Source organism: Lagopus leucura, unplaced genomic scaffold (genome assembly GCF_019238085.1).
Source record: "Lagopus leucura isolate 7727_CA_CO unplaced genomic scaffold, USGS_WTPT01 Super-Scaffold_702, whole genome shotgun sequence".
NCBI lineage: Eukaryota > Metazoa > Chordata > Aves > Galliformes > Phasianidae > Lagopus > Lagopus leucura.
In genome coordinates, this window is record NW_024962254.1 from 4,452,749 (window position 1) to 4,466,104 (window position 13,356).

At 36.9% G+C, this 13,356-nt stretch overlaps 1 protein-coding gene across 1 annotated transcript in view; it reads left to right on the forward strand.

Annotated features, from left to right (window-relative positions):
- Nucleotides 1–13,356, forward strand: part of LOC122175185 (disks large homolog 2) — a 737,856-nt gene that overhangs the window by 349,892 nt on the left and 374,608 nt on the right. The window contains exon 5 of the mRNA XM_042862630.1: nucleotides 698–748. Within this exon, the coding sequence (XP_042718564.1) occupies nucleotides 698–748 (51 nt within the window). The remainder of the gene's footprint in view (nucleotides 1–697; nucleotides 749–13,356) is intronic.

Consider the following 13,356-nt stretch of genomic DNA (forward strand, 5'->3'; position numbering starts at 1 on the left):
CTGCTTAGATCAGTGTCATGTCTTCAGCTGATGGATTTCTTGTCCATCACAATCCATTTTGGTGCTCCAAGTTTTGGAGTTTAATTTATTTTGACACTGAAACACAGCATAAGAATTGCATTAACATTCTTTGTCTTTTTGCTCTTCAACTGTCTGGTGCAAAGGTACTCTGTCATGTTCTTGCCCTGGGTTAATATAGTAAACAAGATGTATTTCAGCATGTGTATCAGTTAGATTTTTACATAAGTGCTATGAATTTCCTCTCTGATTTTGTATTGCAAAGTAAATTGGAGATCAGAGGGCAATGAATAATTAATCTTTCTTCAATTTGTGAGAAAAATTTTAAGAAGTCTTCTGTTTTTTACATAGAACTATTACCTCAGAAAATATTTAACCATTTGCACAAAGCCCACGAATATACTGTATCAGATATTACTCATATTATGTAAATGCTTTAGTTATCCACTATCATAGTGCTTTACATAGTAACTTGTACTGTTTTCAAGTTTTTAGGCTTGATTACACTGCCATTCAAAGCAGAGGGGAGCCAAGTAGTATATAATTTAGATACTTTAACCTCTGTGTTGAAAAGTATGCTTCAGTATACTGATTGTGCTGGAATATCTGTACAGTGTCCCTTACAAATTAACTAACTTCTTTGTGTATTTAAGCAATTTTCTGATTTTATTTTCTTTAGGTCAACGGAACAGAAATTGAATATGAGTTTGAAGAGATTACATTGGAAAGGGTAAGCGTAACTTATTCTTCTCTTACAAGAAAAAAGTAATCTATAATAAAAATAACAGTTGTTAATTAAATCAAGTGTTTAAGAATACAATCATTTACATTTTGAATAAAGATGTTCAAGTCCAAAGTATGAAAATGTGAATGATACAACAGGATAAGCCTCTCATGTTTTTAAGATATTTCAGGTGTAGCTACTTGCAGAGCAGTATCCCGAATGCTTTTCTGGATTCTCAGTTAGGTTTTAGATCATTGGGAAGAGACTATGTGGTATGGAAACTCCCTTTTAGTTTGTGACCTGAAATTGTAGAAGCCTCTCTCTTTTAATCTCCTCAATTTCCTTTCATGCTAATAGAAGACACTACGTCTTACTTTCTAAGATAAAAATTGCAAAAGTGTTTTTAAAGTTCCATCTTTATGCAAGCCTGGATTGTGTGAAGTATAAACAGAGCATACAGCAAAGGCTTTGTTCATAGCGTTTTTTAAATGTAGCACAAAATGAATACATTTAAATGTCGCATTGCATCATATCTTCCTAGATTTGGTGTTTTCTCCTTGTCTTTTGTTACATGACTGTTTCCTTTACACTATGAACTTTCTTTGTCACAAAACCAGGACCAGATGAGCAGCATATTGTGTGAGCAAGACAGTCTAAGCTTTGTCATGTATCATAGTACTTACAGGGATTGCTAATGGATGCAAAACTGTCATTGCCGAATGCCTTCGGTATTCTACCAACATGCTGGTAATAGGAAGATTTATAATCTTGAAGCAAACACAGGATTCCTTCTGTGTAAAATGTTTGAATACAAGGTCAGTTATCAAGATGTGACTGCTGCCATATGAGCAAATGCCTCTAAGGTAGCAAACTACCATTAAATTAGATGCTTGGATTATGCAATTCATTGCACTTTTTCTGCATGTTATATTTTTAATTGTCCAAGATAATGAATTTCATAACTATTCGATTTATAGGGATTGAGGATTATATTCTCATTGATTTGCTCACTCAGGCAAATTACAAAAGAGCAATATATCTCTTTGCTACAGCCATCCTCATAACAGATAACGTATAAGGTTATGGGCACTTTTTATCTACTGTCTCTGAAGTCATTCATGCATCACTAGTTATTCATTGGGCTAGAGTTTCCAAAGGTCACTGAGCAGAACACATGCCTCCTGGGTGATACTTTGAAAACTGCTTTATTTTTAATAAATATGTTAGTTATCACTGGAAATACTGACAAACCAATGTGATTTGCCCCTGCCGTACCTTTCTTATGCAGGTAATTTGTTATTCATCGTATGATCTCATTTATCAGTTAAATACTGATAAGCAATAGAAAACAAAACTGCAGATTTTAATGGAGGACATTTCAGTTGTTTTCTGGACGCAGTTGAATCTGTGCTTTCTGATTATTCCTGCTTGAAATGTTCTGTCACATATATCAGTGTTTTGTCTCAAAGGCAGGGTACTGTGTCTGCTGCTTTTTATATGAGGTATAAAACACAAGTGATTGCCTTTAAGTAGCTGTCATTTACGTTAGACGAACAGCGCTTTCAAAAGAAAGGCATTCTCCATGTTGATTACACATTTTCTTCCAGAAAAATTCTTTTATAAATTAGATGGAAAATCATCTCTCTGTATTTAATAGCAAAGCTGCAAAATGTATTAAAGTTGCGGCTGTTGAGAAATAAAAATGTAGTTTGCCTGTATAAAAAAGTTGGTAATAAACCTTCCATTTTAGTCCAGTTATCTGAGTTAAAGAACTCTGCATCCCAAAAGTCATCAGACACTTTCTTCACTTTTATCCACATTTTGAAATAATCAACATAATTGAAAGGATTTTGCAGTGTTAAAGATAAATTGATTTATGATGTGTTGTGACTTTTGCAAGGCAGGGCAGTGATATCCACATATCATAGGAATCTGTGGGATGTATTCCTGAAAAGAGTTAGTGGCTTAGATGTGATTCTCTCTCCAGGATGGCTCCATCTCTTGGGGTAACATGGAACAATTGCGTTAATTTTGGCAGAATGTGTCCCATATGGAGCTGGGGAGGAGCAGAGGGGTCTGAGAAATACTCAAAAATTGCTTAGGGGCCAGGGAAGAAGTCATTGCAACCTTGCCGGGCATCATCAAGCTGCCTGAGATCCAGCTGGGTTACCAAGGGATTACTTCATGAAAGCAGTCGGTCTTTGTAGAAAGCTTGTTTTATTTTTGCTCTCTTTGATATCTTGTTGTTCAGTTGTTTCTATTTAAAATGTTGTGTCCTAGTTTATAGTTTAAAAGACTTGGGGTTTTGAGCTTAAAAGGCTTTATTGAGAGCTCAAAAAGAGGATGAAGCTGGGGCAGATTGAACCTGCAGTTGTGGTCAGTGGTGTCCCAGGAGTTGCAGAAGCTGTAACTGTAACTGTACCTCTGCCAGCCCATCACTGGCGTGCTTTTATCCTTTTACTCTTCCGCTGTATCAACCAGTCGTCAGGTATTCTTACTGATCCATGAACCCATGAGGGTCATTTTAAAATATGAGTTCATTTAGAGCTCTCATAGAGGTCTACTTAGGTAAAACAAATACACAGTTAAAAGAATTCTAACAAATTTTCTTTAAGAAAAAAAAAAAAAGAGAAGATTTTATTTCCTTCAATTACTTCAGAGAATGTGTGAGTTTCTCTGCCAACTTGCAGGCATTAAATGCAGATCCAGGTGTAGATGAAGACTTGGTAGTTTGTAGTGGGTTACAATGCCCAAGTGCACACTTAGAAAAGATACCTTGCAATAAGACATTACTTTGTATTGAATATTAAAGACACTGTAAAAAGGAAATTCTACATAAAATGACTTGTATTCATGTGGTGATGTTAGTTTTCATTATTTTGGGGCTTGAAAAACGTATCCAGGTCAATCAAGAGACTGATTTGCACTTGTAAATAAATCAGTGTCAGGGTAAGGGATAACTGAATAGAATCTGTGACAAGCCAGCTAACTTCTCTGAGCAAGAGGACAGTTTTAATTGATTGACTCCTGGATAGAGCTCTGTGCTCTGAGGCACAGGCTGAAAAGAGGGTTTTCTTAGAAGTTAATAGAATATCAGCCAATATTGATAGCTAGCTCAAAGAAGAGTGAAGAAGTGATTCTCCCACTGTATTTGGCAGTGATGTGGCCTCACCCTTGAATACTGAATGCAGTTCTTGGCTCCACGACATAAAAGCACCCAGTACTTAAGAGAATCCATTGGGGGTCAATAAAACTGGTAAAAGAGCAGGAGTGGGAGGGTGAGAGGAGAGGTTGAGAACACCTGGGACACTTGAGTCTGGAGATGAGGAAGCTAAGAGATCATAAGAGATCACCTCAGTGCTCCCTACAACTTCCTGAGGAGGGAAAACAGGGGGAGATGCTGGCCTCTTCTCTGATGACAAAGCACAAGGGAATGGCACAGAGCTGTACAAGCCAAGGTTCAGATTGAACATTAAGAAACATTTAGGGTTGTCAGACACTGGAGGCTTTCTAGTGAGGTAGTTGATGCCCCAAGCCTATCAGCATTCAAGACACATTTGGATAATGCCCTTAATAATGCATTTTAACTTTTGGTTAGCTTTGAACAAGTCAGGCAGTTGGACTAGATATAGTTGTAGATCCCTTCCACCTGAACCATTCCATTCCATTCTACTCTAGTAAGAGTAAGAAAGACAGTGAGTTGCTTGTAGACTTACGTGGTTTTCATGTCAAGGTCAATGTCTGAGTTCAGATCTCAATACTTTTTGATCATCTATCTTTAGATGCTAAAGGAAAAAGTAAGCATTTGTGATTACTAAAGCTATTTTCACATAATTATTTGATGTTTCAGCCTTTATTTTTATTCTGTATCTACATACAAATAAGAATATATAAGCTGTTGTGGGGTAGACTGTTTTGAAAATCTGTTTCAGACCTAGTTTTTTATTTGATTGGCCCCTTCTTACCCTAACACAAAATTCATACTGTGCTACTAACTGTGCTGTTTTCATCAGTCATTTCCTTTGTAAAAATATAACTGGCAAAGCATAAAGAGGTACCTTTTACTTAATGCTAAAGGGAACTGAGAACTGGATTGTCTTAAATAATGCAAGGATTTAATTTGACTCCATGTCTTATTTTTATATCTCTTTGTCTTGTTTTGTCTGAGATCACTATTTGTATGTTTGGGAAATCAAGTTTTCACTATTACTCAGTAGTGTATTTTACTCCTTCATTTTAAGTTTTTAGATATTGATTGTACCTGCAGCATCATGCTTTGACCTCTCAAGAAGGAGATTATAAGACAATGTAGTGCCAGGAAAGGCCTCCTTTATTTAGTTCAAAAGCAACAGAGTGGAAGGAAGTGTCAAGAAATGGTCCCTAGGAAAAGATGTTTGCGAAGTTTAAAGTGTATATCAAATAAGCATTTGATTTGAGATCTTAGAGAGCATGAATCAATATTCAACCCTCAGCAGCCTCAGTGGAATGGTCTGACAACTTCCAACAGGAGAAAGTAAATCTTTCAAAATGTGTGTCCCTCAGGTGCCTGCAGAGCTCTTTCAAAAAGTGTTGCTCTCTTAATCCTTATTTCTGCAGAACTGTAGATGTTTTCTTAACATGTTAAGAGCTTTCTGAGTGCCCTAATTACATTTTTTTCTTTGCTAACACCTTTTTCTTTCCTTGCTCAGAATAAATGTTAGTTATTTTTTGCAGCACTGAGAATAAAATAAATTGTAATTCAAAAGCAATTTTTTTCTTATTGTCCAGTTTATATCAGAGTTATAGTAGAGCAGTGATCTAAGAGTATTTAATGCAATCAAGCTCTCTCTCAGGAATTTTTGCTTCTACAAGAAGAGCATGCACCTATGAAGCTGTATCATCAAACACAGAAATAGTTTCCTCCTCTCTAAAACAAAATGTTCCAGAAAATGAAAAAAAAAAAAAAAAATCAGAAAGATGCTTGAAAATAAATGTTTAGTGCACACGCTGTGTGGGAAATTCTCTTATGTTTTCTAATTCCAATTACATCTTAGGTCTGAGAAACAAAAGATTATGAACAGGCTGCCCATAGAGGTGGTGGAGTCAGCATTCCTGCAGGAATTCAGGAACTGTGGAGATGTGGCTATGAGGGACATGGTTAGTGGGCATGGTGGGGATGGGTTGACAGTTGAACAAATTGATTGTAGAGGTCTTTACCAACTTTAATGATTCTACAGTTACATGATTGATTGTTGTGCCAGTGGCTGTTGTTCACCCTCAGACACCTGTCGGCATTGGAAAGCACAAGCTCCCTGGCTGTAGGATGCAATGGTTTAAGCAAGGTCTGTGTTCTCTTTTTGTCTCTTGCACCTTATTAGATTTCATTTGACCTGAGGTTGTACAGGAGCAAGCTGATTAAAGGAGCTAAAGGAACTTGGTGTACAGTACCACCGGTGTGACACAGAAGTACCAGGTCAACATTTTCCAAGGCAGCTGCAGAATTTGGTTCCTTATTTCAATGACCTAAATTAAAATTCCTTGGAACAGCCTAATTCTTTTGTAACATTACTCAGTGACAGTGTGTTACTTTCTGACAGCTCAAAGCAGCCCTAATTTGGCACTTAAAATAAAACTAATCACTGGAAAACTTTGTTCTTTGTTCTTATTCTACCAGGGAGTAATTATGCCAAAATTATTCCTGGGCTGTAGCAGTGGATGTCATATATAAAGGGACCTGAGGCACAAGGGGTCTGCATAGGAAAGCAGAAAAGGAGGGACAGAGAAGGCTGTGAATTTTGAGGAACAGCAATTGCTGCCTGCTGGTGTTAGCAATCATTCTGCACAGTCAGTATCTGGAAACTAAATAACCCCACCTTGTTAGAATCTTAGAATCAAATCAAAGAATCATTTGGGTTGGAAGAGACCCATCACTCTTACTCAAAAAAACCTTTTTCCTTATATCCAATCTAATTATTCATTCATTTATTTTGAAGCTATTTTCACCTTTCTTGTCTTAGTGATGACTATTGGGTAGAGAAGTGAAATAGCAGCCTTTAGTTTTATATTCCTCTTAGCTGAACAACATTTGTGTACAGTTAGTGCTGTTAACATATGATTACATTGCTACAGGTTGGGAGTGTGATGAAATGGAATAGGTGAACTGTCCCAGTTTTCCCAGAGGCACTGACAGGGCTAGGAGAAATAACCTATCCTCTTCAGATATGGATGATCTGAATTGCTTCAGATACGCACTGCCAGAAGAATTTGAGTTGTCCAAAGGAAGTTATTAAAAAAAAAAAAAAAAAAAAAAAAAAGCGGCTTTCCATTCATCCTCTGTTTACAGGGAAGATTTGCCCTATATTTCTTCACTGCTACATCTGTGTTAAGAGTGCACCCTCTCCCAGCTGGAGAGTGGGAGCACTTCTCATCCCCAATATTCAACAGAAAAAAAAACTTATGAGACCTAAAAGGGAAGATGAAGGAGGGGAGAAGGCTGTAAGAGAGTTGGGAAAGTATTTCAACTGCTACAGTTTATGGCCATGCTGTGATTAGGAAAAAAGGCTGAAATGATGCTATGCATTTACCTCCCTTCAGGTGCCTAAAAATTACTTCATATTTTCATCTTTCTTCCTTAGAATCTTGCTTTTAAATCTAAATGTCTGAAAAATATTGCACGGATGCTAGCTATGCTAAATGAGATTAGCATATTCCTTTGGATTTATCACTGTGTTGAAGCGCCATGCCATTTAAACTCCTCTGAGGGCATTATCTCAGTGAAGAATATCCCCTCCCATGCATGTGTAATAGCTTTATATTTCAGATAGAAAGAGTATGGAGTTTGGAATTACATTTGATGGTCTGTGCATTCCAAGGGAAAAAAAAAAAAAAAAAATTGCATTACTATGAATTAGGCTTTTATGAATTCATATATTTATTCTTTAAGATCCATGTATTCACTGGTTTTAGTAATTGGTATAGAGGTCTGTGGGGATTTTTTTAGGTGAGAGGCTCACTATGTGGTTCAATAGGTTTGCAAGTCCAGTTTAAACCTGGGAGGGATATTTATAGTTTGAATTAAGGTAGGAACATTTATCATAGTTTTCCAGCTGTGCAAAATGTTTCAAATTACTGAATATTTTGTTATGAAAGCATTGTTGTGGTATTTTGGCATTTTCAGTACCATTTGGAGCTTTGTGCTCAAACAGAAAAATAAAATTTGAGATTGTTTGAAGATTTTTTTCTTATGTAATGTGTCACTCAACCTATTGAGCCTTTCTTCCTATGGGAGTACAGGAAATTTCTTTCCTCGATATATGGAATCATAAGCTAAAAAAAGTTAAACTCCCTCATTTAAAGATTATGGGGAATTTGTTCAGAGAGTGCGTGTCAGTAGCAAGTATGCATAGAAGAGAGCCACTAACACAGCAGCAGAAAGTATTGTCAAAAAGAGAGAAGTATTTAAAAAGCCGTGGAAAACAAAAAATGCCAGGTATTGGTAATAATGTATATTCCATATTAAGAAGGAGGAAAAGTTGGTAAGGTAAGCAGCATTTATTCAAAAGTTTGGAAGCCACCTGTGTGAGTACAGGGAAAAAAATTATTCATGCTTATCTCTACTTGAAAGTTATCCCTTTAACTTTATCAAGATCACAGAGACCTTGAGTTATCTATTATGTGAAAAGTGATTTCATGCAAGTCAGAGCTGCCTTGAGGCAGCGGTCTGCTGCTGTTTCTGTTAAATTATTATTATATTGACATTTTATTTTTCAGGTACTATTATTCTTTTATTACCTTTCTCTCACTTCCTAACTTGCTTGCTTTCACCAGAATGCCACACATAATCCAGCTGGGTATTTTTAATCATTATTTACAGCTTTACATGAAAACTCCATTTACTTTCTTGTAGCTCTCAAGGATGTGGTCTTTCAGCTTATTTACTGCATTATCTTTAGCAAATCAAGACCAAGGTTGGCTTTATTTTACTCCTGTTTAGTGTTTGGATGATGTGCATCTACCCCAGTCTGCTCTGGCAGTCTAAGGAGAGCAGAAGTCATCCCAGAAGCATTGTGTCCCAGCTCAAGGTAGAAGGTTACTATAAGCAGAGTGAAACTCCTTCTGCAAGTACAGACAGCACAGAGGAACATTTTTTATTGTTTTTACAGGAGCTAGTGGACAGAATTAGCTCAATTTTACAGAGTTAATCTTACAGAATACTTCCAATTCTGAAAGGAATAGTTAAGTGTGCATTAGATAAAGCTGGTCTAATGAAGCAGGAGAAACTGGGCAATCAGTCCGGTTGGTGCTATCAGTCCCAGTCCCCTTGGCTGATGCAGGAAAGTAGACCTTTCTCCCATGCTTAGCATTGCAGATTTCAGTAGGCAATGATTTTGTCTAGAAATAATTTTTCAGTAATAAATCCCTTCTTGGTTTTAGAGTTTAACTCAGATTTAGGGGTGTTCTGAAAGCTTTGACAACACCCCAATTTTCAGAAAGTGCAAACAAACAAGTATTTTACTCTGCACAGTTCTGCTTTTCTTAATTGGCTTTAAAATTCTGTTAGAAAACAGTCTATGTGTGTCACCCAAGCATACCCAAAGTGTTCTGTTCTGTGATACTTCAACATGGAGCAGCATCAAGTGAGGAGCAGCTGGAGGTGAGGGAAAGACTCTGCCCCAAAGGGCAGTGTGCTTGGAGCAATCTGCCCAGGGCAGTGGGCACGGCCCCAAGCTGCCTAAGTTCAAAAAACATCAGGGCAATGCTCCCAGACATTGGATTTGGTTTTGGGTGGTTCTGTGTGGAGCCAAGATATTTAATCTCAGTGATCCTTGTGAGTCCCTCCCAACTCAGGGTATCCTGTGATTCTAAATCAGTCAGCTGCAGTCACTAATGAGCAGAGCTGAAAATGGGAGTGTATGCAATGTAGTTCAAAATAAACTGACCATTTCTGAATAAAACCTGCTGGAGCACTGACTTGAGAGCATGTATACACTGTGAGGGAGTGACGTGTCTGAGATGGTGACTGCTGAAAATGTAGGTAGGAACCTTTTAGGAAACATTGGAAAAGTATTGCAGGAATAAATTTGACAAACTGAAGGCCTTCAAAACAGTGTTTCAACTCGGTTATCACTTACTTTTGCAGTTGGCATCAGCAAGTAATATGTAGATTTAAATAAATGAGAAAGAGGAACTTCAATTTACTGCTAGAAAATGAATCATTCTGGAGATGATAGTAATCATCTTGCAGCAAAGATGATCATTTTCAAGGCAGGACTTTTTAAAAGCCGTCTTTGATGTGCTGGATTTGTCTCTTTAGAAAAAGAAACATTTTTCATTGCAGAAAATTGCCTTTCGTTTTTGTTATTAATTTAGAATCAATTGTAATACATAAATTAGGGCCGGTCAACCTTGAGGAATCACTATTACACTTTGTTAGGGTATGGCATTGCAAAGACAGAGAAAGAAAAAAAAAGAGTGGAAAAAAGGGAGGAAATAATTCATTGATTCACCCCGACTGAATTCCTATGATTGCTATGCATCATACCATAGTAATACCATATCACAATAAGTATGTCTAATTTCCTATTTGTATGCAGCATTCCCATAATTTTCTATTCTTACGCAGTTATATTTGAAGCAGCAAGGAGATCATTTCACTTCATCTTATAACAGTCATCCAGCTCTTTTCTTTAACTCTTGTGTAGAGAAGTAAAGCTCTTTGTCAACAAGATGATCATAATTTGATCTGGTATACTTTTTGCAAAATAATTTTGCAGGAGCAACAACCCACTGTATAGCATTTGGAAGCTCTTAGAAAGATTTGCTATAAACATTTCCTCTTAAATTCTGTCCCTATTTAAGATTGCAACTAAAAGTCAAATGACGAAGGTAACTTCAAGTATGCTAAAGTAGTTGAAAAGAAATTGTATGCTGCTCATGCATGTTTTAGATTGCAAGATGCCACTCTACCCTAAGAATTTGACCTAGCCTGGTGAGTTTCAAGCATGGCTTGAAAGTCACCTTATGCAGCTTAATGTGATAGATGAATTCTGACTGAAATTGATGAATAATTTATTCTTAGGAGTGGTTTTTAATTTTGCAGAGTTTAACTGTTTGCACTCAGAGCACAGTGTACACTTCTCACACTTCATCTGCAAGCAGAAGTGTGGCTCCATTAGCATACACAGACTGTGAAAGTTTAGTTTGTAGCTTGCCATTCATGGGAATTGAACTATATGGGAGGAAAAAAATGTGCTAAAATGGAACTCGACACTCTCATTTTTACCAATGGGAAACAATGCTTCAAATTGCAAACATTTATCTTAACTGTGATAATGAAGATAATGTATCAAATGTTTTTATTGCATCTCGTGGTGAGGAAAAGAAACACAGAAAAGCAGACCAGCTTCAAAACCATCAAGAAAACAAACATCTACTATGATGCAGTCTAATAACCTGTTTACTGACATATGCTTTGAAGAGTGTACATTGAGAAGTACCAAATTACATTGATATTAATGATCTCAGTGCAAAATTTACAGAAGTTAAAGAGAAGTGTGAAATAAGATTGGAATTCTACCCCTTTAAAATGTCAGTTGAATGTTTTAAAATGCTGAAATGTATGCACTATCTACATCAATATTCAGTGCTCATTTAGAAATGAGAAATGTTATGTAAGATAGCTTATACAAAATACAGGCAAATGCAGTTCTGAAGTAAATTTAAATACTTGACAAATAGATATCTTTATTGTATTTCCAAGGCAGAAATAGAGCTGCATTGCTCTGTGAGGTATTTGTATGTGTTTTGTGAGTAAACATACAAGAAAAGAATACCAAAACACTGAATACTGAAAATGTGTTTTGATTTTTAAATAAATAGAAATGTTTTATCTATGGAACTAACATTTTAAAAACCATGCTTGGAGATGTCATATTAAGGTCTCTCATAGGAAATCTAGAGATCTGTTGTAATTCAAGTGTGAGAAGTGCATTTATGAGAGAAAGTTTAGATATGGCATATGACATTCCTAGGTGTATTCATTATAATGTGGCTGAGGGAGAAATGAGTTGAGTCATAAGGATGTGTGTGCATGTATAGACCTACAGTGGAAAGGAATTGTAATAGCTTAAAGCTATAAATTTTGAAGTAACAAAAGCCATTAAAAATCAATGTCTTCCCTGATTTTTCACCCCCAGCAATGTCATTACTCATCTCTCCCAGCAGCAGATAAATATCTGTCAAAAAGGGCTGAGGAAAACCACGATCTTCCTGAAACTTCATTGCTAGTTTAAATGGGTGGAAAGAAATCAGATAAATCGAAATGTAGCGAGGACTTAGAGTCTAATGCAATTCTATACGAAAAAAGCTGAAAACTATCTTTAATTATGAGATGGAGCGAGGGCCTTGATTTTTTAATCTGATTTTTAGAGGAGCTGGTTGATCAGTGTCTGCATCTGTCATGCTGAGTTTTCAGAATGCCTTTGAGTGCTGAAGAAATTTCAGAGAATTGAAAGAGAGCTAATGCTGTGGCAGTCCTTAAAAAGGGCAAATGGGACGATGTGAGTCATCCTGCTGTCTGTGTAGGTCAGAGAGAAAAGAGTGTCAGGCTGCGTTAGGTGAAACCCGAGTGTTCTTAAAAAGGCCAATTCTAAAGTCATACATCAAGAAAGGGAGCAGAGCCTGTGTATGAAATCAACCGTCACTGGTTGGATTCATTGCAATGAATCTGCAGAATGTCCTGGGCCTCCTTGGTCTGTCAGAAGTTGAACACAAATTTTCAGACCACTGTTGTAGAAGGGAAATTTAGATTAGATGTTTGGGGGACATTTTTCATTGAGAGGGTGGTGAAGAACTGGCACTGCTGCCCAGAGAAGCTGTGGATGCCCCATCCCTTGAGGCACTCAAGGCCACACTGGATGGGGTCCTGGGCATCCTGATCTACTGTCCAGTTTAGAGATTGGCAATCGTACCCAAAGCAGGGGATTGGAACTAGGTGCTCCTTGAGTTCCTTTTCAACCCAAGCCATTCTGTGACTCTGTGATTCTGTGATTCTATACTTGAGGACTGTGGAATAACTTCTGGGATGTGGAGTAGAACAGAGTCTGGGACCCAGTGTTTAAAATGTTTGGAATATCCTAATCAACTTTTATTACTTGAAAACAATACTGGTATCTGAAGTGAGATTAAGATAGACCTTGAGGATGATTGAGAGTATGGAAAATATCCTCATAGTGATAGACAAAGGAGGCCTCCTAAATTTATCTTCCTAGGGGGATAAGGTAATCTATAGCTTGCTGACAAAATGCATTTACATGGGAAATATCCTGTGGGATAGTGTTCTTCATTTTACCTGGAAGGAGAGAACAAACAGTGATGTTTTTATGTTGAATTCAGACAAGTTGACACTGGGAATAAAAATATTAATATTAATTAGCAATGAAAAATGAGTATGACTGGATGAAAATTTTAGGAAAGGCAAAAGGGTGGAAGGAAAATAAAGGAGATTAACAAAAAAAAAAAAAAAAAAAAAAAAAGTTTCACATTGTCAAATGCAAACCAATATGATAAAGGGCAAAAGTAGATATTTTTGGAAGCGTAAGAGAGACAGCAGGATCTTGGTGGTAAGGTCATGTTCA